The following is a 25,290-nucleotide window of genomic DNA, read 5'->3' as shown; positions in this document are numbered from 1 at the left end:
TCGGGCACACGAGTGTGGGTAATTTCCACACGCCAATGTGGATGCATTCAGAGCCCAAAGTGGCCATCCCAGAGAGCACACAGGGGTGTATAGATGCCTCTGTGAAGCTCCCCTGTGGAGGCACACAGGCATGGATAATTTTCACACCTGTGTGGATGTATAGAACTCAAAAGGCCGCGATTTCTCTTTATATTTTACTCGCGCCTCTTCATTTCTAAATGCTCGCACATCCAAAGAATGCTTCCATTCACCTTCACGACCTTTTCTTCGTCTATTTAAGGGGTTTTTGGTTTGATTTCTGACCATATTTGAAGTTTTAAAGTTTCATTTCGTAGGTAAGCTTCTTTTCCCCCTTTTTCTTCGCCAATCTTCATTTCTTTTGCTTATTGTGGTAGATTTCACATAGATTTCATATTTAAATTGTTGGTGAATATTTTCAGAATGGATTTAGAAGATTTTTGTATTTTGAGGTTTTTAGGAGAGTCGGCTTCACTGTTGTCACACCCCGAAGATTTACACGGGCGTGTGGAATTTCCACGCGACCGTGTGGATTTCTGCAGATTTGGTTTTTAAGTTTTATTTGATTGATTTCTTTTCAATTCTTGTAGGAATGGCTCCCAAATCAAAAAAAGCGGCCGGCAAGCGTCCTCATGAGCCTTCACCAAAGTAGCTTGAGTTCGCTATACCCGAACATCAAGCGAGATTCGAGCGTTTATCGAAGGTCAAGTTCGGGCAGTCCCGATATCCCAACTTGAGTACATTATGAGAGATTCAGATAGGAGATGAGATGGCAGAGGAGGCTAACGAGCTGCTATCGATAGGGAGTTGACAACGTCTATTGTCCATCCGAGAGCCAGCCATCCGTATGTTGATGTTGGATGTACTTGCATCATTCGAGTTTGACCGATCATACTCCAGCTTCACAAGTATAGACGCTATACAGTTTAAAGCTTTGGGACAGTACCATAGCATGAGCTGTGACACAGTTCTTTGTCAGACTTGGTTTTGTATGATGACGCCTACACCGACACTGAGGAGTATGAGCAGTTACCGACCGACTATCTGGGCAGTTTGACTCCTCAGCGTGATTATAGGATGTTATGTGGTCAGGGTCAGTACGAGCCAGGGATCTCTAAGGCCACGTGCCTTTCTCGACTTGCATACAGATACATCCACACTATTCTCAACCGATTAGTGGACGATCATGGTGACAGTATATAAGTCCTCAGTCAACAAGAGCTACTGTATTTATACTCTATGGTACAGAGCGAGCCATTCCACTTGGGACACATCATGGCCGAGTATCTACATCATCAGGGCCAGTATGATAGAGTGGGAGTATTGTTCTCAAGCCCGTATATTAATAGACTCATCATGGGGATGGGTCCACTGAAGGCGATCAAAGTGGCCGAGAAGACGATTGTTCCATCCTCCGCAGCCTTGAGACTATAAGATTGATGGGTATAGTGCGCAGGTATAGACCGAGCACCTATGTGATGATCATGCCCCCACCAGAGAGACAGCCGAGGGTGAGGGTGATGATGTGGAGGGTTCGCAGCTTGCTCCTCAACCACAATAGGAGTAAATGAACATAGAGGTACCCCTTGAAGCACAGGAGCCATCTCCAGTGAGTATCTTCTTTCCATCTCGAGCCCATGATCGATTTGAGATGCTAGAGAGTGCCGTAAGGGTGTTACAGTTGGACTTGGCTGAGGTTCGCATGACCCAGGCTATGAACCACGCTGAGGTGATGGCACGTCTCGAGATACTTCAGTAGATACTTGAGCGGGACATGACCTCGCCTTTTGTTATGAGACCGTGACATCATCATCATCACCTACACCACCAGCATCACCATCTCCAGTAGCACCAAGATCACCAGCAGTAGAAGTAGCATCGTCAGTAGACAACACCGACGCTTTAGGCGTCTTTACTTTTCTGTTTCTTTATGCTTTTGTTATTCTATTTCAGTATTTTATTTTGGACTTGTATTACTCATAAAGGACTTTCCTTCTAAGTTTTTTTTTCTTCTCACTTTTCAGTTATATCGAGTTGTATTTTATTTTCATATCTTTATAGACTTGATTTTATTGTGTTTTGGATTGAGCTTTACTAAATCCCCTTGTGTATACGTGCAGATGGTCTTGTGAGTCTTGGAATTGAGGAATAGTCATTGGCACGGTCATGTGGTTTTCCATATGGCCGTGTGTGCTCCACAACCTATTGGAACTCAACTCTCAATGAATATAGCTCCATCGAATGCAACACGAGTAGTTCAAGGGAGTATTGTTTCAATTGCCCGTCTTCATATACATGCTCGATTTTTTTACATATTTATTATGCTTCCATGCGTACATTGAGGGAAATGTACATCTTAAGTGTTGGGGGGGAGGGGGGAGTTCACATTTCACCCGTTTTATACTTATGCATTATATTTTCATGCTCATGTAGCCAATGGCGGTTCACCTTAGTTGCAACGGTTGTATTCTTAAGTTTAGGAGAATTTTTAATATTGAATACTATCATGCTTTAGTTTTACTTGAATTTTAGGGAATTTTTGCCCAATTATCTCTTGTTTCACTACTCATTCATTAAACCTTGTGGAAGCTCAAGTTCAACACTTAAGGGACTATTTTAGCATTGTTTAGGTTTGAATTTATGGATAAAAAAATGAAATGAATGAAAAAGAAAAAAAATGATGTGTTTGTTTTGTTTGTGCATTGGGGTTGAAAGAGCTACCACCTATGAAGTATGTAGCTACTCTCATAAGTTGGATACTAGTTTTGCTCTAATGAGAGAAAGAGCTATCTCATAGAATGAGTGAAAGCTACTACCTCGGTAGAAAGAGCTACCACTTCGAAAGTGTGAAAGACACCTTGGCGGCCGTCTAGGAAAGAGCTACCTTAGAGGATGTGTGAAGCTACTACCTTCTCTTTTTGTATATAAATAAGTCCCTCTTAATAAGAACTTTGAGGAGTACATGTTGGGTTGACTTGAGTGAGTTTACACACACTTACACAAATATTGGATTTGTTGTCCTTTTTCATTCAAGTTTTTAGCTAGAGCAGTGATTTCTCTTGTTCGGTGTTCGAATTTTTCCCTACTTGTAGAATGCCTCTTTTGCATGCTTTTGGTGAACCTAAGGCTGTGCATTTTCAATTGTTCCTCTTAAATGCTTTAATGTTTTATTTTTGCTTGAGGACAAACAAAAGCTTAAGTATGGGGGAGTTTGATAAGTGCTTGTGAATGAGTATTACGAAGAATACTTTTCTTACATTGAGCATCACTTTTATCAGATTTTATGGCTCATTCGGGCATATTTGTGTTCTTTTGTGCATTTAGGGTTATGGAGACAAGTTTGGAAGAAAATAAGCAAAAATGGATTATGGACGCAATTGTTGAGGAAACTCTTGGATCAAACAAGGATAAAAGCACAAGTTGTGCTCATAGACATATGGGTGTGTGCCAACCTCCAAAATGTTCAAGTGAATACACAAAGTGGACGGGCACAAAGGCAGTCACACTCATATGTTCTGACTTGTGCAACATTGTCAAGAGCTTCATTAATGTGTTTGAAAGCAAGACGCAACGTGAACTACCGCATGGTTGTGTGCCCAACTTGGCAGCCTCAATGAAGAAAAATGAATTCGGGAGTACTTTGGTGAAAGTACTGTATTAGTTAATGCAGAAAAAGCATCGTAGCAGTTATTGTTCATAGCGCGCAGGAAAAACGCAGCCTAGAAATCCACACCCCTGTATGGAATTTCCACAATGGCGTGTGGATGCCCAATTTCAGCCCTATAAATACTGCTTTGAGAGTTTGATTTGGGGATCTTCTTCCTATCATTTGCCTATCTTTTGGGGAGAGTGCGGCTAGGGTTTGGAGAGGTTTTTGTTGGGATTTAGGAGCGGTTCCATGGCATTCGACATTGATTTTCTTTGGAGGAGAACTATTTTAAGAGCTTTCGTCGGCATTGATTCGACGAGGGTGCCCTAGGATTGACGAAGAAGTCTTTGGAGAAGACGAGGCGACTTTTGAAGACCATCGATACGGATGACAAGAGGGTTATTTCTATGGATTGCTTGCACTTATTTTTTATTTCATCTTTGACTTTGTATTGCGCCATGGAGACCTAAACCCCTTGTGGGTGCTCGGACTTGTAAACCCTAGGATGATTTGTTTCATTGACTTTCTATTATGCTTTCTTTAATTAATGTTTTAATTGAGTTTCAATCTTGCATGATTATTGTTGTGATTTTCCCTTAGAGTGATACTAGGGTTGAGAATCCATCTAGGTAATTCATTGAAGGGGTGATAACTTTATTAGGGTTAGACTTAGTGAGATTGAAGAAGGTTGAGAGGGTGAGTCGAGAGATAGTAGAAATATCCCATTTCCCCTCTGACATGATTTATCCTACCTCCATGTTATAAGAGTTCTTTGTGATCATAATAGAGTGAAGTGCTAAAAGACCTTCTCCACTGGGCTCAGTTGCATGAGTGATAGAGTGAAATGTTGAGTTATCCTTAGTGCCGGGGCTTAATTGTGGTAAGGGATCTTTCGCCTGAACCAAAGGGTTAGATCTAGGTTAGGAAATAATGTTTATCACTTGGAATCTGTAGAATTTCAAGCAGTCCCACACAGTGTGAGGTGTTGAGAGTATCCCTTTCCACCGGGGAATAGTATAGAGGGATTAGTCACGGTTGACCTTAGGTTTGGGACCGTGTGTCTTTGGATCTCCACGACTCATTAAACTTAATTAGGAGGCATAATATTAGTCTTGCACTTGAAACATTAGTCCTATTGTGAGTATTGTCCGAGTACTCCATTTTACCATTGACTGTTCTCTTCTATTACTCTTGCTTGTTCTCTTTTCTCTTTTACTTTTCTTTACATTTAATATCTTCAGTCAAATCACAAATTGGTTTTCACTCTAGCTAAATAGCAATACTTCTTGCTTCTGAACAACTATTCTCTGTGGATTCGACTACCCACTCACCGAGGGTATTTTATTACTTTGATGACCCGTGCACTTGCGGTACACAAAAGTAGGGGGTGTGTCAATGGCCAACGCCAAGGGATATAATGTTCTGAAAACTTTTTTTTTATTAATTTGTAAAACACCTTAGCGTCCTGTATCTAGTTGTGGCCACGATTAGATCAGGAATGATTTGAGGCCAGCCTATGATTTTAACCTGTGAGTACTATGTTGAAGATTTATTTTCATGTGTTATTGATAACCTATGTTTAAATTGTTAAATTGTTGGATTCTTGAAATCTTTCTTTGATGTTATTGTTAGTACGATGATTACCTTTTGAGATGCCTTATTACTCTATTATGTTTATGTTGTCACCATGCACTGGGTAAATACCCAGTGAATCACCACTCTCTCTCTCTCTCTCTCTCTCTCTCTCTCTCTCTCTCTTCCTCTTTTTCAGAATGCGACGTTGGACTTGGTTGTGCTAGGTATTCATTAAAGTGACTTGGGTCCCCTCCAGTGTCTAGGTTAGTTTATCTGTTGGTATGTAAAATGTATGGATCCACCAAACCTGATTTCTATGTTATGTTGTTGCATTTTTACTCTTTGTACTTTGGTTGTATTTTAAACCATGATTTGTATTTCTAGGTCCCCAGTACAGGGGAACCCTATTATACATTTACTATTGAGTTTATCTTTTTCTTTTAGTAAGATGGTGATTTCAGGTTTATGTTGAGCCTTACAGAGACTTAGAGGTGGGGTGAGGTAATCCTTTCCTTGTTGTTATGGCAATTGCCACTTGCTCGGCTAGGGTCGAGGCGTGACAATTTTACTATTAGAGCTAAAGGTTTAAGTTTATCTTAGCCCAAATCCTAAACATGTTTTTTCTATAAAGACTAGTGTATCCAATTAGTGATTTGCATTTATCACAAGTGCATATAGGAGTTAAATCTAAAACTTGTTTTCTTTGTTCTTTTCTATTAGAAATTCCAGCACCCCATCTGCGTACGTGATGAAAAGTAGATGCCCCTAGTGAGGGACTCACTCCTGTCCTACCTCCTTTGTACCATAGGTAGGAGGCCACTTCAAGACTTGAGCATGTTGTGGCAGCGTTAGTACACACTCTTAGAGCCTCAGACCCTGTGCCTCATACTCTAACTCCAGGATAAGCACCACCACCTGAAGCTCTCCAAGACTTTAAGACATATTGGGATGCCCAAGGCCGTCATTCGACATACCAGGAATATTGTGACTTCTTTGGATATTGGAGCTTGTTTGGGGGACAACCATGTACTAAGCCAGTATTTGTGCCACCATCACCTCTGATTCCTTCAGTCCAGCAAGCCCTAGTAAAGGACAACAAGTTTAGTCAGAGCCTAGTTGTCATGACTTTTCATTTAATCGGTGACCTTTCTCCATTGCTGAGTTCTCATTAAGATAAGCTTCTCTAGTTATGGAGATGACCAAATGACTGATGATGATAGAATCCAAGGGTATGTGATGTTTATGGGAGAAAAGAGGGCTTCTTAAAAGGATGCCCTAAAATTTTCAAATATCAAAAATAGGTTAACTGCTTCGAACCAAAGCTAAAAGTTATTATAATGTTGGTGAGGGCATCCTTGGTCATGTTGGCCTCTTTCCAAATAGGCCATCCCTTAAAATTAGTTGGTTAGTTTTATTTTATTTTTATTTTTATTTAAGTAGGGACTTTCTGGTGCTATGATAAGCTTCATGGACTGGTAGATCAATTGAAATTCGGTTTTGAACTACTCATGCATTTTTTTTTTCAAATAATTATTTTAAATTGAAAATTTTATTTTTTTTAAGTTATTTATTGATATTGGTTATTTTTAATTGTTATATGTATAGAAATAATTAAATTTTGTAAAAACAGATTTTGCGGGTTAATACTATAGAGGTGGAAAGATGAGTTATTAATGATTAGGGTTCACAATTGCAAAGATTTTGGCTTCATTGGATTTTGAAGGGAGGATGCCATTTTTAATTGATCTTTGCATCTAAAACCTACATCCGAAACACCAGAGGGAAGCATATGGGGGATCCTATCTTCACATTGGATCTGGATGAGGATTGTGTTCCCATTCTTTATAGGAATGGAAATCCTATCTCATCCCTATCTATCTTCAAATTTTCAATATTTACTTAAATATGTATACATAAAAATTAAAACCAAAAAATAATTATATATCACAAATATACAAATATAATCTTGTTTCAAACTATAAAAAATTAACAAATCATTCAAAATTAAATCCTAAAAAATGGACAGAATATTGAACTAAAATTAACAAATAATAATTAACAACCACCTTGAAACCTCTCACACAGTACATAGTGCGTATTCTAAATAAAAAAAAAACATGAGTTCTAAAATATTCTCAAAAATATATTATAATTATTTAAATAACAAATTTGTAATAGCAAAACTAAAGAACTTCAAATAAATTACTGCTACTCAATCTAATCTAGAGGGGTACAGTGGTTTTAATATTTTTTAGTATTATTAAATATTTTGACGTTTGATTTAATTATAAACAAAAGATAATCTAAAAAATTAAAATTTTAACATATAATTTATATTTTTATGATAGTGTAATTTATATATAACGAAATAAAATTAAAATATTAATATTAAAATCATATATATTTGTATTTATATATATCAGAACTTTGGATGGGAATGGAGGTGGGAAGTCCTTATCCTAACCCGTCTTTTTCTGGCCCACGTGAGCCAATGGATCGCAAACAATGGAGGAAATTTTAGCCGCGTCCATGTATGATTATATCGCCATCGCTATCAACATTGTCCTTTCTTGAAAATTTTAAAATAAATAATATTTTATTTGGTAAATCAGAAAAATGTGAATTGACGACATCAATAACATAATTTATTTCAATCTTCATACAATTAGGTTACAGTTTGTGCTAAGACATGCGGTGCTTTCTTAAGACTAGCGCGGCAAGTTTAATGGACTGAAAATCCCTACTTTTTGTTAACAGACGTTAACAAACCTGAGCTCCAGAAGCTTTAAGAGCGCTCTCTCTTCTCTCTCTCTCTCTCTCTCTCTCTCTTATTATTATTATTATTATTATTATTATAGATAAATGTCAAAGGAAGAAGATCAAATCCACTCAATTTTTAGAATGGGAGTGAACTGAAATACCAACATTTTTTAAAAAAAATTGAATAAACTATTTTATTAAAGGGTTGTTTGGTTGTCTGTAATAAAAATTATTTTATAAGAAAATGTTATATTTTAACTTATACCATTACTGTTTAGTTTGTTCTAATTAGAAAAATTTTAGCATTTACTTTTTATTTGTTTAGTTTGATGTAAATTTAAAGGTATAGTTACTTTATAAGTCAGATAGTGAGATTACCCCATTAATTATTATTATTATTATTATTATTATTATTATTATTATTATTACTATTATTATTATTATTTAATACTCTTCACAAAATTAATTTAAGGAAAAATAATTAATTAATTTAATAAATTATTTATTAAATTTAAAATATATTTAGCATTTCTTTAATTTTATTATTTGAAAAAATTTATAATTAAATATTTAAAGAAACACTTACTCTATTAATTATTTTCATAATATTTTTCAATTATAAAAAATTTTATAATTAATTTTATTAATTCTATGCAAAAAAATTTATGATAAAAATATTTAATTATATAAATACTAAATTATAAAAATATAATATTCATTTGATTTTATTATTTAAAATATTTTTATATTTAATTTTTTAAAAAAATATTTTTGACATAAAATATTTAATCATATAAATTTTAATTATAAAAATATTTAATATTTATTTTAATTTTATTACTTAAAATATTTTTATAATTAAATTTAAAGATAATTTATTTTATTAAATATTTTTATAATTAAATATGAGATGATATGATGGTGAGTAGATACCACTTACTTTATTGCAGTTTAGCTTACAACAACATAAAAGTGAGTGAGATATAACTAGAACTTTTAGCATGAAACCAAACAGTCACTTTCATGTAAAACCGCTAACATTACAGCTACTTACAAATAACCAAACAACCTCTTAAAGAAATAGCGTATAGAGACAAATAAGATGGAAAATAAGAAGGATACAAGACTTAAAACACAACAAACAAAATAAATATAGACAACATATCCACTAGTTGTGGAATAAATAACAAGAATAAGAATATAAAAGACACAAAGGATGACAACCCTAGAAGGAACTTTTGGGTGAGGTTGCACAAAAGAAAACTAGCTAAAGCCCTTGGAAGATGTAGTCTTCCGGGTTTCTACTACACTTGCTGCATTCACACAAGGTTCCCTAAACTCCAAACTATAGAAGAGTCACACTGAAAACCTTTAACCATATTTTCTTCTCCTTTAGAACTATAGAGGAGTCATTTGACACACTTTAATTCTTAGCAGATTGAAGTGGTTATGCCAAGTACCCTGCCTCTTCTTTCCATCTCAAAAAGGCTTCTTCCAACATACGTTGCGTCTGGCACAAGAAGGCTAGCCCTGAGTGACCGTTTGATCATCATCATGGTAGTTTGGCAAACATTTCCAGATATTGGGCTTCACAGACTGGCCTTAGAATTGTACCTGAGCCAGGGTCCAAATTAGATGATGTTGTGAATTGAGTTGCTATAGTCAAACCAACGTCTAGTTGTGTGACGAGACCTAACGACACACCACCACAATATTAATCATTTTCCCTATATCGACATGTGTCGAATCCCCATATTTTTGAATGGTTCTTAACATAACGCAAGGTATGGCAGAGGTAGTACCCTCCTCTAATCCTTTATCAGTACATCATTATGCCATTATTGATCGCACCACCTAGCCTATCCCCTGATAAGTCACTCAAGTGATCAACAGACCTTCCACTTATAATGTGTTGCGCGACTGTCACTCTGGTCATCATGTCCGCCGCACAATGGCGCATGTGGAGGGAGTCAATAACCTTCACCACCTTGTGAGAGTCTCACACAAGCAGGAGATATACTAGCAAAGCATGCTTCAAAGGCGCAGAAGGTGATTATCCTCGTCGATGGTGACCTCCTTAACCTCGACAAGGATACACAGCTCAATGGGAGCTGGTTGGAGCTGCACTAGCAATGATATGTCCCTCCCAACCAATGGCTTATTAACAAGCCTATACAATACTTTTGAGCTTTCCTGTTACATAGCTAGTTCGTACCAGCACCGCTGTCTCCTTGCTTACTTTGGTGTGGTCGGTGTTCGCCCATCACCCCTTTGTCGACCAAAGGTCTTACTGGTGTGAAAGATCTATGATCAGTTGTCATCCCCATTAAGGCGAGAGTTAATTATCTCCATCTCCTCCAGGGGAGCTTTAGGTGAACAGGGCACCACCAACTAACAAGTGATCAAACATTGGAGCTAGCCATACCGGTCCGTTACTTGTTGGTGTCGGGGTTAGTTGAGCTGCCAAATCCTGACACCTTCCGGTGATTTTTGGTTTTCCCTTATGCATTCCGGGGGAATCTTGTGTGTAAACCAAGGAGGCTTTGGGAATTATTCTTCTCCATCTGTATAGATTGCACCATAGCTCTGCTGGGTGGAAGAAAAACAACACTCGTTATTGCCTTGTCTTTGCACCCTTAAGGTATTTCATGTGTAAATCGAGGTTGTGGGATACGGGAGTTAATATCCTCGAATGTGTTCCTTAGAACTGCCATAAACTTATTGTGGTCACTCAGACCATTGCTGATCATCCTCAATCTGCATAATGCAATACACAACACCTCTGACTTGGTCACACTTAACCTCCTCATTGGGCCATTGCTAATACCCAACCTCATTGAAAAATGGATCGTGGTATTCTTGCTATTCCTCCATGTCCTATGGGTCTAACACCGTAAACAACATGCCTATGTCTCCCTCCTTGGTATTAAAGATTAAAAGAGAATCCCCTCCCTAATCACAAGGTGAAAGAGAATAGCACACTGGAGTATAAATACTAGGCCTTTAGGCGTGAAACTCAGGCTCACATCGCCATTTATCCCTCAGCGTATTTTAGTCTCAAACCATTCTTGTAAATTGCTTCTATTCACATGTATGCTTCCAGCTTTTTTGATACCTCTGTTGTTGAGATGAGTCTCTCTTATTATTTTAATTATTATTTTTAGTTGGAATATTGAAATCTTTATTCTCTAGTGGAGGCTATTATTTTTATTTTGCTATAAGGATTTCAAACTAATTTTCAAAGCGTAGTATCTATGGTCTAGTATGTTTATTTTTAGGACATATTAATTCATTTTAAAATTTAGAAATGGAAGAAAAAAAATCTGCTTTCTGGATTTGTTATAAATCTGGTAAAAAAATTTTCAAAAGTTCTCACCATCCTTTGGAGTTTTGTTTTTCTAAAAATTTAGTCTCTCTTCAAATGTCTTTTCTAATCCATCACTAAAGAGTTGCTAAATTAACCATGGTGCTTTCTTCTAATTTATCCTGTTCTATGATCTTCATCAATAGAGCTTAATATTCACAAGAACATTTAGATCATGGACCCTGGTACTAGTCTATATATAATTTTTATCATTAAAAGATTTACTCAACTTTAAATTTTTAAGTGGATCAGTATCCAAAATACTAATTCAGATTAATATAGAAGTCTAATGAAAATTTTATGGATTGCTATAATCATTTAAATCTAATTAATTTAAAATTATTAAGTCGAGATTAGAATTTAAGCTAACATGTTTGTTTCTATCTATCTAAGACTGACCCTTGGTAAATATATAAGGTTCTATTAGACATTCTCATTACAGATTAGTTCTTTTCTTGATAAGCACAATACTCCTACATTATAGAAACTTATGTAGAATGAGCCAATGTAGTTGATATCATTTTCCCTTCTCAATGATGCAATGACTGTGGATAGCTTAGAATTTGGGTTACAATATATATTAGAGTTCCATTGACATGGTCTAATCATGGCTCTTAGTTATACATAAAATTTAAAGGATTGTTTTGTATTTAATATTGCTTTTCTATAGTTTCTAGAGTGATGGTGGATGGAGGTGCAATATTACTCTCTCGTTTGAGAAATGCACTTACTCCTATAAAATTAAATTATTTAAGTGGTTAGTTTGGGATAACAAAATCCAGGGTACTTCCACATGTATTACATGCTACACATCAATTAAAGCTATGCATCACCTTTTTGCCGATTATGCTACAAGATTCAAGAACTTCTATGGAAGTACCCTTAGACTCAATCCTTTTACCATGATCTTTCTAAACGATCTTTGGAGCTCATGAAGACTCCTCCAAAGCTCATGTTAGGATACCTGGGACTAGAGATCTAGATCCATCATTTGGAATATTTAGATGGCGATAAATGATAGAATATTCAAACCAACCTATCACATGATACATTCAATTATGATAAGAATTAATCATATGTTTTTTTTTCTTTTTTTGTGTGTGTTTATGTAGCTTCAAAATTAAAGGGAATTAAGTTGGAGGATTAGGCTTCTAGAATTAGAAAAGGTTCAAATTCTTGGGGTCCCATGAGAGTAGGGATGGCAACGGGTTAGGTCAGGTGCGGGTTTTGCCATACCTGCACCCACACTCGCTACCCGGCCCGCATACCTAAACCCAAACCTGAACCACTACAGGTTTTCAAAACCCCAGCCTACACCCACACCCAACGGGTAATCGGGTACCTGGAGATACCAGCCCCGCTGTGACCCTATTTAAAAAAATTAAAAATAAAATTAAAATACCAAGTAAAAATTAAAAGTGTGAATCCAAAATCATAGCTTTTTTGTTTGAATGAACATCATAGAGTAGGAATTGAAAATAGACATTCAAAGCAACACAAAATAGACAATTCAACACCATAGAGTAAGAAATTTAAAAAACCCTAACAAAAAAATTATATAGATATAATTGGGTATATTTGTTAATTGAATTTCTGGTTGGGTTCGGTTCTGGTTCTGGTTTGAGTCCGATATCAAGATTCCCATATCCGCACCCACACCCACTTTATATTAGTTGGGTTTTATCCAAACCCGACCCGAAACCCAGTGAAACCGAGTTTTCCTGTCAAACTCGAGTCAGATCGAGTCGAGTCGGGTCGGATTTGAGAATTATTGCCATCAATACATGAGAGAGACACAAGCGACCTAGGAGAGTTTTAACTTAGGGAGGGCTCAGGTTGATTGGTTTTCTTTGCTCGATAGACCATCGTAATGGAAGACTTTTCTTCATCTCTTCTATGTGATCTACTGTTGATGTCCTTTATTATGGTCTTCCAGTAGTGTGTACTGTACTTCCTCCTCTACTTCTAGTGGAATTCATCTTTTTTATGGTTGATGTATTTTTTTTTCTTTCTCCCTTGTATTGTTGCTTGTGTTTTTAATGAATGTGATATATGTATTATAAATAATGAACATAGTAATTGTTTAAAAATGACAATATGATATAAATCTATATTGATATGTATCTAGGGACGAAACTAGGGGGGCTAGCAGGGGCTTCAGCCCCCCTCGGCACCGGAGTTGTTCCTGCTTGGCCGGAAAATACAAAATCAGTCCCCCTTCGGCCAGACCCCTCCTCCTCCCTTACTACCTCTCTCTCTCTCTCCGCCTCCTCTCCCGGCCCGACCCTCTCTCCCTTCTACTCTCTCTCTCTCTCTCTCTCTCTCTCTCTATATATATATATATATATATATATATTCATAGATTTTTTTTTTTTTTATTTTTTTAAATATCTCTCTCTATCTTTTATTCTTCATAGATTTTTTTTATTTTTTTAAATATCTCTCTTTATCACTATATCTTCATAGAATTTTTATTTTTATTTTTTGTAAATATTTTTTAAGTTTTTATTTTTATTTAAAAACAAATCATTTGTTTACAAATTAATAGCTATAGTCTAAAATATAATAATATTTTTAAAAATATTTACAAAAATTATTAGTTTAATCTATTGATATGTTATAAATTACTTTAAAAAAACAATTAATTTATATAATATAAATAATTATATTATTGGTAGAATTTTTTTAAAAAAATTATTGTTTTGACAATAATTTTTATAAACTAAAAATATAAATTAACATTTAAATAAATTTTAAAAATTATAAAAAAAATTTTATTAATTGAATTTATGGGTGAATTAAATAGAACATGAATGATAAACTTCATTTTTATAAATGTACTTACAATGTCTTCGATTAAATGCTTTAATGAGTTAAAATATTGAAAATATCAAATATTAATATGTATCATTAATTCATAATGTATATATATATATATATAACTAAATAATATTTAGTATTAAATCTATATAGCAAAATGCATGATTGTCTAGAGGTTTTTGCAGCTATTGACAATGAGGCGATTCTACAATGTTTTCAAAAAATGCAAACTCGTTATATTCAGTTACCTCCTCTGATAGCATGCGTCGTACAGATGAGAGTTCTAGCTCGAGCGTGTGTAGATAAACGTTTTATATTTTTTGTAATTGATTTAATTAAATGTCACAATATCGCACTATTATGTATCGAAATACAATTATTATGTTGACTGAAATAGTTTTTTGACATTTTACCCTCAGCCCCCCATGAATAAGTCCTGGTTCCGTCCCTGTATGTATCTGATTGGTCCGTAGAGCATTGAATGACTGACACCTAGTTTCAAATGGCAGCTATATCCTAAGTTACAAAAATAAGTACTTAATTCCCTCCGATAACTATGATGCGCGCATGAACTTCATCCAAAGAAGAAACAGTACTGAACGCGAACGACTTCATTAGAAATAACAACTATAATTTGATTTATAAAATAATTATCCATGTTTCACATGATTATATATGAATGGTTAAACAATATATCAAAAAAGTATATATCTTATGGGGTCCATGGGGATAACAAGAAACAAGAACAATGCTCTATGACAAGCTAGCCAAACATAGATAACTCCATCCACTGAGGCTCCACGTCAATGATCATTAAGCAAACGTTATCCCTAGGCTGTCACCAAAGTTAATTTACACAAAAGCCAGCTTACAGTTGTACACGTGTTCCCACGCGATCGATACTTACCATGGTCCCCACCCACCGTCTCATTCCCGGGTATTTTAATTTTATGCCCAACCCTCAAACATCATCGACTATAAATCCAATGCTCATCCTCTCAAAAAAAAAACTCGTCTTGCTCCAAGCCTGCATCTTTTTTCATCAATAATGGAGTTGAAATCCCCCTTTGATTGCATTCTCTTTGGTATCTGATTCTATTCTTCAATCTCTTTTTGTTTTTAATTTGAATTTTTGTTATCTTTCTAATTCTTGTTCTTGATGTTGTAGATCTTGATGATACTTTGTACTCTTCCAATGTTGGCATTGCCCAAGTTTGCAAGAAAAACATAGAAAGTTTGTTCTAACTTCTCTACTTTTTTTTTACTTTTTTTCCTATTTTCTTGTTCTAACTTTGATTTTTATTCCATTTTTCTAGAATTTCTAGCGAAAAAATGTGGAGTTTCTCCTGAGAGAAGTGCATCACTTCGAGTTGAACTCTTTCAATTTTACGGAAGCTCTCTTTCCGGGCTCATTGTAATCATCTTTATTATTTTTGTTTTTATAAACAAAATTAATCAGATGAGAAATTTAGGTTTATATATTTATATTTAACAGGCACTCGGATATGACGTACACCCAGATGAATATCACAGTTACGTCCATTGGACTCTTCCATACGAATGGATCAAACCCGATCCCCAACTTAATGAACTCTTAAAAAGCATTCAACAACCGAAAATAGTAAGATCTCCCTTTTCCCCATTTTTTTACCAACTAAATAACATAAAAATTAATATATTAAAGTTAAAATACCATTTTTTTAATTTTTGAAATTCTTTTTGAAATTATAGATATTCACCAATTCAGACATGAAGCATGCAAAAAGAGTGTTGGAGAGGTTGGGAATTGATGAGCAATGTTTCAATGGAATCATTTGTTTTGAGACTCTAAATCCACATCTTTTTCAAGATAACTCTTCTTCTTCTTCTTCTTCGGAACTATCTCCGGAGGTGATTCTCAAGCCTTCAATGGCGTCCATGGAGGCGGCTGTTCGCTTCACCGGTGGTGATCCCCACCGCATCGTATGATTATTTTATTCTTCTCTTGATTTTTTTAATTTTTATTTTTTTATGAATAATTTGATTGTTATTGATTTAATATTTATTTTTTTTATTTTATTTTCTTAGTTGTTTTTAGATGATAGTGAGAGAAACATCGCTGCAGGCAAAGCCTTAGGCCTTCATACCTGTTTGGTGAGTGTTTTCATGACATAATAATTCTAAGTGTCTCCTACCATTTAATTGTAATAATAATGAATTAATAAAAATATAAAAAAATCATTAAAAATTTTCTTTTTAAATAAAATTATAATCTTTATGTTTTGTCAAGGTCAGAGATCAAGAAATCATAAATTAATAAATAAATACTATATCATCCAGTATTCCATATCATCACCTTTTATTTTAAAAGATAAATATTTTTATAGTTTCATTAAATAAATGATGAAATGATGCATTACAATCAATCTTATCTTCTTTATAAGCCACCTAAAATTTTCTTGTGTTTTTTTTTAATATTTAATGAAATTAGGTTGGGAAGGGAGTGAAGAACAAGGAAGCTGATTACTTGTTGGAAAACATAAGCAACTTGAGAAAAGTTATCCCAGGGATTTGGGGAGAAGAAGATGAGGAAGAACATGAGATGGTGATAAGTAATAAATTGGGTTCCATAAGACCAATAGCACAAGTGGGAGCTTAAATGTGATAAAAATAAAATGTTGCCTTTTCCTTGGTGCGTTGCACAATCATATGATAGCACAGGTAGAGGCTTAATATGATAAAAACAAAATGTTGTCTTTTCCTTGGTGCGTTGCACAATCAAATGATGTGTGATGAAAATAACTGATATGATATGCCATGGTGTAAAATGTAGTTCTTGTTCACTTGTCACATCAATAAAGAAGAGGGATGTGTATTATTTAGCTTTGATGTTGAAAGGGATCAATAAATTTGATGTGTTTATTAATTCGTTTTCTCGTTGTGAATTATTTTATGGTTGTTCTTATCTTTATTTGGGGATTTTGCGGAGGAGATTGGTGGTGGTTGATGTTGGTGTGTATATCTTCCAAAAATAAATAAAAAAATAAAGTTTTATGATAAAAATTACCCAAAAGCATTTAAATTTATATGTTTATTATTGAAATAATGTTTAAGATAATAACAATGCAAACAAGTCATTGAACCTTTGGATAATGATCTAGTGAGTTCATTTTTTTCATTTATAACCTCTTTGTGTATGTGTATTCTCCAAAAAAATATTAAAAGTATCTACTTATTTCCACAAATAATGTATTTTACCTATGTATCTAAAAGCAAAAAGCTCTAAATTTTGCATGTACACTCTTATGATTGAGGTTGAATTTGATAAAAATAAAGGCTTAATTATTGATCTTACAAACTTCTCTCTTTAATAACAACAAAAGAGAGGTAAACTCAAAGAGATATTTCATCAAAGAGTAAAGCTATTTGAACCGAAAAGACTTCACGAAAATTTGGCATGAATGACATGGATGTCTTAGGTGGCATCCACATTACTTCCACTTACATCACTTCTCTCTCTTTTCTAGTGCCTTCTATTTCTCTTCATCTCTTTGCCCCTTTATTTGGATGACACAATACACTGGTTGGCGATTATCAGCTCTCGACGAAAGGCCCTACTGCTCTCTTTCCCCCTCGCGTCCACTCTCTTGATCGCCACTGCCCTCATGCCAATCCTTCCTCTGCACACCCTGCTCAGCGCCCTTCTCCCCTATTCTCTCCCTGCCATCACTCCCACCAGCATCAGTAATCAATCAAAAGAGCTTGAAGTCAAGGAAAAAGAGTGAGAGACAGAGAAGATACTGATGCCTCTAAAGAAACCATGAGTGGCTGCACGGATCTTGGAGAAACAGAACCCTAGCAGCAACCCAGCAACCGTGAGATACACCGTTCCACAAACTCCACCATCGCACCCTCATCCTCAACTCCACCGCACTCTGGGCTCACCAAAAGCAGCACTACCATCACCTCCGCCTGGCCACCGAAACTGAACTTGAACGACGAGTTTAATGAGTCGGCATGAACCTCAGTGAGCAACCACTAGTGATTGTTCTTAGAACCACAACCATCATCCTTACTCCGCTCATCCTCTACAACTCCACCACGCCACCACAGCCGCACAGTGCTAGCAGACGAGGACAAGAGGGCAAGAGTCCACATCGTTCTTCTCCTATATTTGGCTTCATCTCCATGTGGGGAAGCTTGGATGGTGCCGAGATTCCCTGCTCCTCCTCCATGAGCTTCGAGCGTGCTTGAGATCATGATGAATCCCATCGATGGTGAGAGAAAGAGAGAAAGAGAGTAAATAGTAATAAATAATGATGAAAGGAGCGGTTGGTGGTTAGTGAAAGTGGAGAAAAGAGACGAATGTAGTCGAGAGTTATGAGAAAGAGATGGAGAAGAAGATAATGGAAATGCATGTGGATGCCATGTAAGGCAACCACGTCATTCGTGCCAGGTTTTCGTGAAATGTTTTCGGTTCAAATAGCATGACTCTTCACCAAATAGGTTACCGGGCACAAAAAAATTAATTGAAAAATAAAACATCCTTTATTGAAAAAACATACCTTTATTGAAAAAACATACCTTTAAATATAAAACAAACACCAACTATATCGCTAAACTATAGGCATTACAAATACAACTAAACAGACCTCCCAAAAAATTAGACAGATTGCTTAACATTAGCATTTTCAACGACTCATGACTTACTAAATAGCAACTAACCCCTAAGTAATAACACGTACACTACATGTAGAAAACTAAATTTCTGAGGCAAATTTTTTAATGGAGTACTAAATTATGGAACATTTTCATTTTGGGATCCAGACTTTAATTTGATACAAAATGGTTATCCAACTTTGATTTTATTTCATTAGATGGTCACCCAAGAGATTTTGGGCTAATTTTGGTGATATAATATTATAAATTTCTGTCAGCATGTGAAATGAAATTACCAATTCGGCGGACAGTGTGTCATGCATATGTTGACAGAGAATTTCCGGAATTTATATCATCAAAAAATAGGTTGGAATTTCTCGAGTAACCACTCTATAAAAAAAATTGAAGTTGGGTAATCATTTTGATTAAAATTGAAGTTTGGACCACATAATGAAAAAGGACCATAGTTTGGCACCCTGCTAAAAACTTAACCCAAATTTGTGCATCACTTTTTGTTGTGAAATTATGGAACTGGATAAAGCAAGGTCACAACAAAAGTACTTGAAAACAATAACAATAAAGATGAGGGATATAGATTTTTACGTGAAAACCCCCAAAATAAATTAGGGTGAAAACAACATGCAAGGTAGAAGAATTTTACTTTAATGGAAAGTAGAAGTTACAAGCTTTCTATTAAGAAAGAGAACAACAACTTATTCTTTTATGTAATAGAAGCAACACAAACCCTTTAATTCTTCTTCCCACTATTTTCTTCCACTCTCTCTCTCACCTTTACTCTCCCTTAGCTGAATGGTGCATTGAGAGTGTCCCTCATTCCCTCTATTTATAGGAGAAAAGGATGAGGATTAGCTCACCTAATCCTTGGATTAAGTGAGGATTAGGTGAAAGAGAAAGGATTAGGTGAGGATATATATATATATATATATTTGCACATGTGCAGCAGCACATGTTATTAACAATGCCCCCACTTGAAGATTTGATTAACAAACAATTAAATCTTCACACTGTTCTTTCTTCCTTGCCATTCAATGTTGCTTACATCTCTACCAAGCCACATGATGATCACCACCATATAAATTTGTCGATGTTGATTGCTTTTGTCAGAAAATTAGCTAGGTTGTTCTTTGTATGAATTTTTCTACATATCCACTGTTCCTTCTTCTACTTTCTCTAGGATCAAGTGTTACTGAACTTTGATATGTTTTGTCTTTGAATGAAATGCTGGATTCCTTGCAAGATGCAAAGCACTCTGCTTATCACAGTGTAGAGTAATGTTCTCTTGTTTGTGCTCGAGTTCTTCCAACACAATCTTCAACCACACTACTTCTTTACTAGTTTGTGTAACTACCAAATATTCTGCTTCTATCATTGACGTATCAATGACTGATTGCAATTTTGAAACCCATCTCATAGCTCCTTTACCTAGTGTGAACACATATCCTGTAGTGGATTTGCTTTTATCAACATCACCTGCATAATCAGCATCGACATTACTACTAGTACTGAACTGTGATCCCCTATAACATAATACAACATCTAAGGTTCCCTTTAAGCATCTGAGAATCCTCTTGATAGTATTCCAATGCGATCGATCAGGATTCGCTATGTACTGACTTACCACTCCTACTGCATGTGCAATGTTTGATCTTGTACAAATTATGGCAAACATTAGACTTCCCACTGTTGATACATACGGTACTCAAGATATCTCCGTCATCTCCTTTTCACTGTTAGGACACATACTTGAGGATAACTTGAAATTAATAAGAAGTGGGGTAGAAATTAGCATGTTGAAGCGTCGCAAGATCTCTTTAGATAAGTCTTCTGAAAAAGCTAAATCTTCTTACTATCTCTATCTCAGTAAATTTACATCCCTAAAATTTTGTTTGCTCGTCCCAAGTCATTCATTTAAAATTCCCTAGCCAATTGTGCCTCAACTCCTAGATATAATCTTTGTTGGGGCTTCTTACCAACATGTCGTCAACATTCAGCAACAAGAAGACAAAATCTTCCTCTTCCTTTTCAAACCTCTTAACATATGCACAAAGGTCTATAATGAATCTACTGTATCCAAGGCTCATGATGAAGGAATCGAAATCTTTTGTACCAACATCTTGGCTCCTGTTTTAGACAGTATAGAGATTTGTTAAACCTACAAACCAAGTCCTCTTTACCTTTTTCTTCAAATCCTTCTGGATGAAGCATATATATTTCTTCTTCAAGTCTCCATGAAGAAATGCAGTTTTCACGTTTGACTGTTCAAGGTGCAAGTCGAATGTAGCACACATCGCCAAGACTACTCGGAACGTTGTGAGTTGGACCACATGTGAAAATATTTTTTTGAAGTCAGTCCTTTCCTTCTAAGTATATATTTTCACTACTATTCTTGTATGATAACGATCTACTTGATCATCACTATTATGTTTAAACTTGTTGACCTATTTGTTACCAATGGGCGTTAGCTTTTGTAGTAGTGACACTGGTTCCCATGTCCTATTTTTATGAAGAGCTTTAATTTCTTCTTGCATTGCTGCCATCCACTAAGACGCATCTGAATTGTTTAGTGCTTATTAAAGAGTTGATGGCTCTCCATCGTTAGTTAGAAGACAGTATGCAATGTTACCTTCCATTATATAGTCAAAATGCCAACTTGGTGTCCTTATTATACGAGTTGGCCACCGAACTTCTAGAACTTTAGATTCAGCTGGCTCTTGTACCTTGTGCTCTAGTGTAGCTTCAGTTTCTTTTTCTACCTGTACTGTTGTAGTCTTTATGCTTTCTTTTGAAGTGCTTTTACTATCTGCTTGCTCTTGTTCTTTGTCTTCAATAAAGATAACATCCTTATTGATTACAACCTTATGGGTAGTAGGATCTCACAAGCGGTACCTCTTAACTCCATCAGTATAAAATAAGAATATACATTTTCTAGATTTTGGATCTAGCTTTGCAGTTTCTTGGGTATTATACATTACATAAACAGAACTTCCAAATATATGAAGGTTTCAATAGTCGATTGGCTGACTAGTCCACACTTCAACGAGATTGCAGTTGATGAAGCCCGATTTACCACATAACAGGTGGTGCTGACAGCTTTTACCTAAAACAAATTATCTAGAACTACAGCTCCCATCATTGCTCTTGTTCTTTCTAATAGAGTCCTATTCATCTGTTCTACCACACTATTTTATTGAGGAGTGTATGTTGTAGTAAACTTGCCTTTTGATACCTTCTTGTTTACAAAATTTATCAAATTCTTTGCTAGTGTGTTCTCCTCCATTATATGTCCTCAGACCCTTGATCTTCTTGCTAGATTCAAGTTCCATCCATGCTTTGTAAAATTTAAAGATCAGAAATACATTTGCCTTCCTCCTGATAGGATACACCCAATATCTCTTAGAATAGTAATCAATAAATGATACAAAATAATTTGCTCCTCCCAGGGATGTAACTAGTGCTTGCCACACATCAAATTGAATCAATTCTAGAATTGTTTTGCTTTTAGAATTAGGTGTGTTGAACTTCAGTCAATACAGCTTGCTCACAATGCAATGTTCACAAAAAAGTAGTGATACCTTTGTGAGACCCGGGAGTAGATTCTTCTTTGCAAGAATCTTTATTCCTTGCTTAAACATATGTCCAAGCTTTTTGTGCCATGTCTTTGCAGATCTTTCACTTAGACTTGTCATTGTAACTAAAGCTTCTTCTTCTTGCAAAGTTTCTCCTCTCAACGTGTACAAATTTGTAGCTACCTTGTCTCATTTCATTAATACAATAACACCTCGAATTATCTTTATGATCTTGTTCTAGATTTCAATTTTGTAGCCAAGACCATCAAATTGACCTATAGACAACAAGTTCTTTGTTAAGTCCTCCACATGTCAGATTTCTTGGATGGTTCAAATACCAATAATCTTCAGAGTTTGATCGTTGCAATTGTACACAGAACCTCTAGAGATAGGTTTATAGTGATATAACCATTCTAATCTGGAAGTCATATGAAAGGTTGCCACTGAGTGTATAAGCCAAACATCAATAAACATTTTCCATATATTTGTTGCTACTTCACATACCATGGCATTTACATCATCTGAGATGCTTGCAACATTTTCTTAAGGATTGGAATCCTTCTTATTTAGATTCCAACAATCCTTCTTTAGGCAACCCTTTTTGCCACAATTGTAACATTTGAAGTTTTTCTTGCTTCTTGATTTGGATATGCCTTGATTGTGACTCCCACTTGGGCCATGTTCCATTGATCTTCCTCTCGTCACCATCAAGGTCTCCGCTTGTTGTGAATTTTCCAGCATGTCTTCTTTGTTCTTGGGCAGGCTCTCTTCCTCCAAAATAACAGTTGTAATGTCGTCAAAGAAGTGAGTTAAGAAAATAGAGTATTTAGTGTGTTTAAGTGCTCTGTTACTGAAGTGGATTCCGCCATACGCAAAGTGTTGAGCTTCCTTTTAAGGAAAACTTTGTGTGGAATGACTTGGCCTCATACAGCTTTGTCAGGTGATCTAAGATCTCCTTTGTCGTCTTTTTCTTTGCTATGTTTGATAGAAATCCATCAGCAAGCACCAAATAAAGATTTGCAATAACATTACCGTCGATCTCATTCCACTTGTCATCTTTAACCTCTGCTGCCCTTTCAGTAATAGCGGCTAAGCAATTATCCTTCCTCAAGATAGCCTTAATCTTTAGCTTACATAGTAAGAAATTACTCCCGTTGAATTTTTTCAACTCATACTTTGTAGCCAATGCTTCTGTCACAAACTACTTCAAGGGCAGTAACTAGTTCCTACAAAGGGTGAATAACAATCTAACTTATTTTCGGATGTGGAGGATCCACTAAGTAGATCTATATACACACCCTAAGCCTAACTCTATTACCACTTGTGAAATTATGGAAATAGGTAGAGCAGGGTCACAGCAAAAGTACTTGAAAATAATAACAATAAAGATGAGGGACATAGATTTTTACGTGACAAACCACAAAATAAATTAGGGTGAAAAACCACGTGCAAGGTAGATGAATCTTACTTTAGTGATAAATAGGAGTTACAAGCTTTCTATTAAGGAGAACAATAACTTATTCTCTCATGTAATAGAAGCAACACAAACCCTCTAATTCTTCTTCCCACTATTTTCTTCCACTTTCTCTCTCACCCTCACTCTTCCTCAGCTGAATGGTGCACTGAGAGTGTCCCTCATTCCCACTATTTATAGGAGAAAAGGATGAGGATTAGGTGAGGATATATATATATATATATATATATATATATATATATATATTCTCACATGTGCAGTTGCACATGTTCTTAACACCTTTAACATTCCCACATACTGTAGACATCTACAACCTATAACATTTTTTTTCTTAAATACTTAAACTTTGCAGTAGACAATGCCTTTGTAAACAAATTTGCACTCCGCTCATTAGTGTTGCAATAGGACATCTTTATACTCCCTTCAACCACTAATTTCTATATGAGTGATGTTGATTTTTTAAATGTCACACCCTAAACCAAGTCTACTAAGTCTGGTATGCCAACAAATGGCCACATACTAACAAAGTTGAGACCCAGTGTTCATATAAGGCCTCAGAACCTGTCTCAATATAGCAGATAACATCTAATCGAAATACAAATTTCAAAGTAAAAGTACTACAATGTCGGGATACAAGAAAATTCAAACTTGCAAGGTTAACAAAACTGCAATTGGTTTGCTAGAAGGGTAGAACATTATTAACGTGAAAGAAAACTAAGTGGCACTTTGCTCAATGGCCCCCACTAAGCTATCCACCATCAGACCCTATGCCTGATCTAAAAAAATGATGAAAAAACATTTATAAGCTCCAAAACTTAGTAAGTAACCACTAAAAATATTGGGATTATGGAAACTCTAAAAAAATTCATAGTTTAAGTACAACAATGATATAACACAGTACAATACTTGTAAAAATACAATTAAAAAACAAAACAATTCAACAAAATATAGTATTGTTAAATAATCCAGAATATATGTTCCCCAATTCACTAGTGCCAAAACAAAATATCAAAGATCATTTATTTAAACTAGGTGACCTGAGTCAGAGGTTTAGAGTTCATTTGTTTACCATCGGTAACCTGAGTTAGATTGTCAAAAGCCGTTATTTTTTCAACAATGGCACGGTGCAAAACTATAGTCTCTTATCAAAATTACATGTCGATATGGTTAGTGTTTAACCCCCAATGACAGGGTTAATCCATAGTTAATTTGGGGACTAGCACAGTTATGTCAAAATATGTTTAATATTCAAAAATAAAGAAAAAAAAACTATTGCAGTTTCAAGGACAAAGCCTTTCAGAGTAATCGAGGAACAAAATGAAAAACCAACATTGCCATGATCCCATGTTATGGTAAAATAATCCAGTTATTCCAAAAAATAATACAATTAACAAAACAATAATCA

General features: G+C 35.4%; 1 protein-coding gene across 1 annotated transcript; it reads left to right on the top strand.

Moving 5' to 3' along the window:
• The first annotated feature begins 15,137 nt into the window (after positions 1 to 15,137).
• Positions 15,138 to 17,047, top strand: LOC120257342 (suppressor of disruption of TFIIS-like). Its single transcript, XM_039264828.1, has 7 exons — positions 15,138 to 15,271; positions 15,355 to 15,420; positions 15,503 to 15,600; positions 15,682 to 15,807; positions 15,918 to 16,148; positions 16,254 to 16,319; positions 16,657 to 17,047. The coding sequence occupies exons 1-7, from the start codon at positions 15,235 to 15,237 to the stop codon at positions 16,822 to 16,824; spliced, it is 792 nt and encodes a 263-aa protein (XP_039120762.1). The 5' UTR covers positions 15,138 to 15,234; the 3' UTR covers positions 16,825 to 17,047.
• Positions 17,048 to 25,290: the final 8,243 nt, after the last annotated feature.

Source organism: Dioscorea cayenensis, unplaced genomic scaffold (assembly GCF_009730915.1).
Source record: "Dioscorea cayenensis subsp. rotundata cultivar TDr96_F1 unplaced genomic scaffold, TDr96_F1_v2_PseudoChromosome.rev07_lg8_w22 25.fasta BLBR01002029.1, whole genome shotgun sequence".
Lineage (NCBI taxonomy): Eukaryota > Viridiplantae > Streptophyta > Magnoliopsida > Dioscoreales > Dioscoreaceae > Dioscorea > Dioscorea cayenensis.
The sequence above is the reverse complement of the archived record's forward strand: the minus strand, read 5'-3'. Positions and strand labels throughout refer to the sequence as shown.

What these genes read in the sequence shown, in the direction of transcription:
- LOC120257342 (XM_039264828.1), top strand. Translation starts at nt 15,235, where the DNA reads ATGGAGTTGAAATCCCCCTTTGATTGCATTCTCTTTG. An exon ending in TTGCAAGAAAAACATAGAAA is followed by an intron (nt 15,421 to 15,502) that starts GTTTGTTCTAAC and finishes CCATTTTTCTAG; the next exon opens with AATTTCTAGCGAAAAAATGT. An exon ending in GCTCTCTTTCCGGGCTCATT is followed by an intron (nt 15,601 to 15,681) that starts GTAATCATCTTT and finishes TATATTTAACAG; the next exon opens with GCACTCGGATATGACGTACA.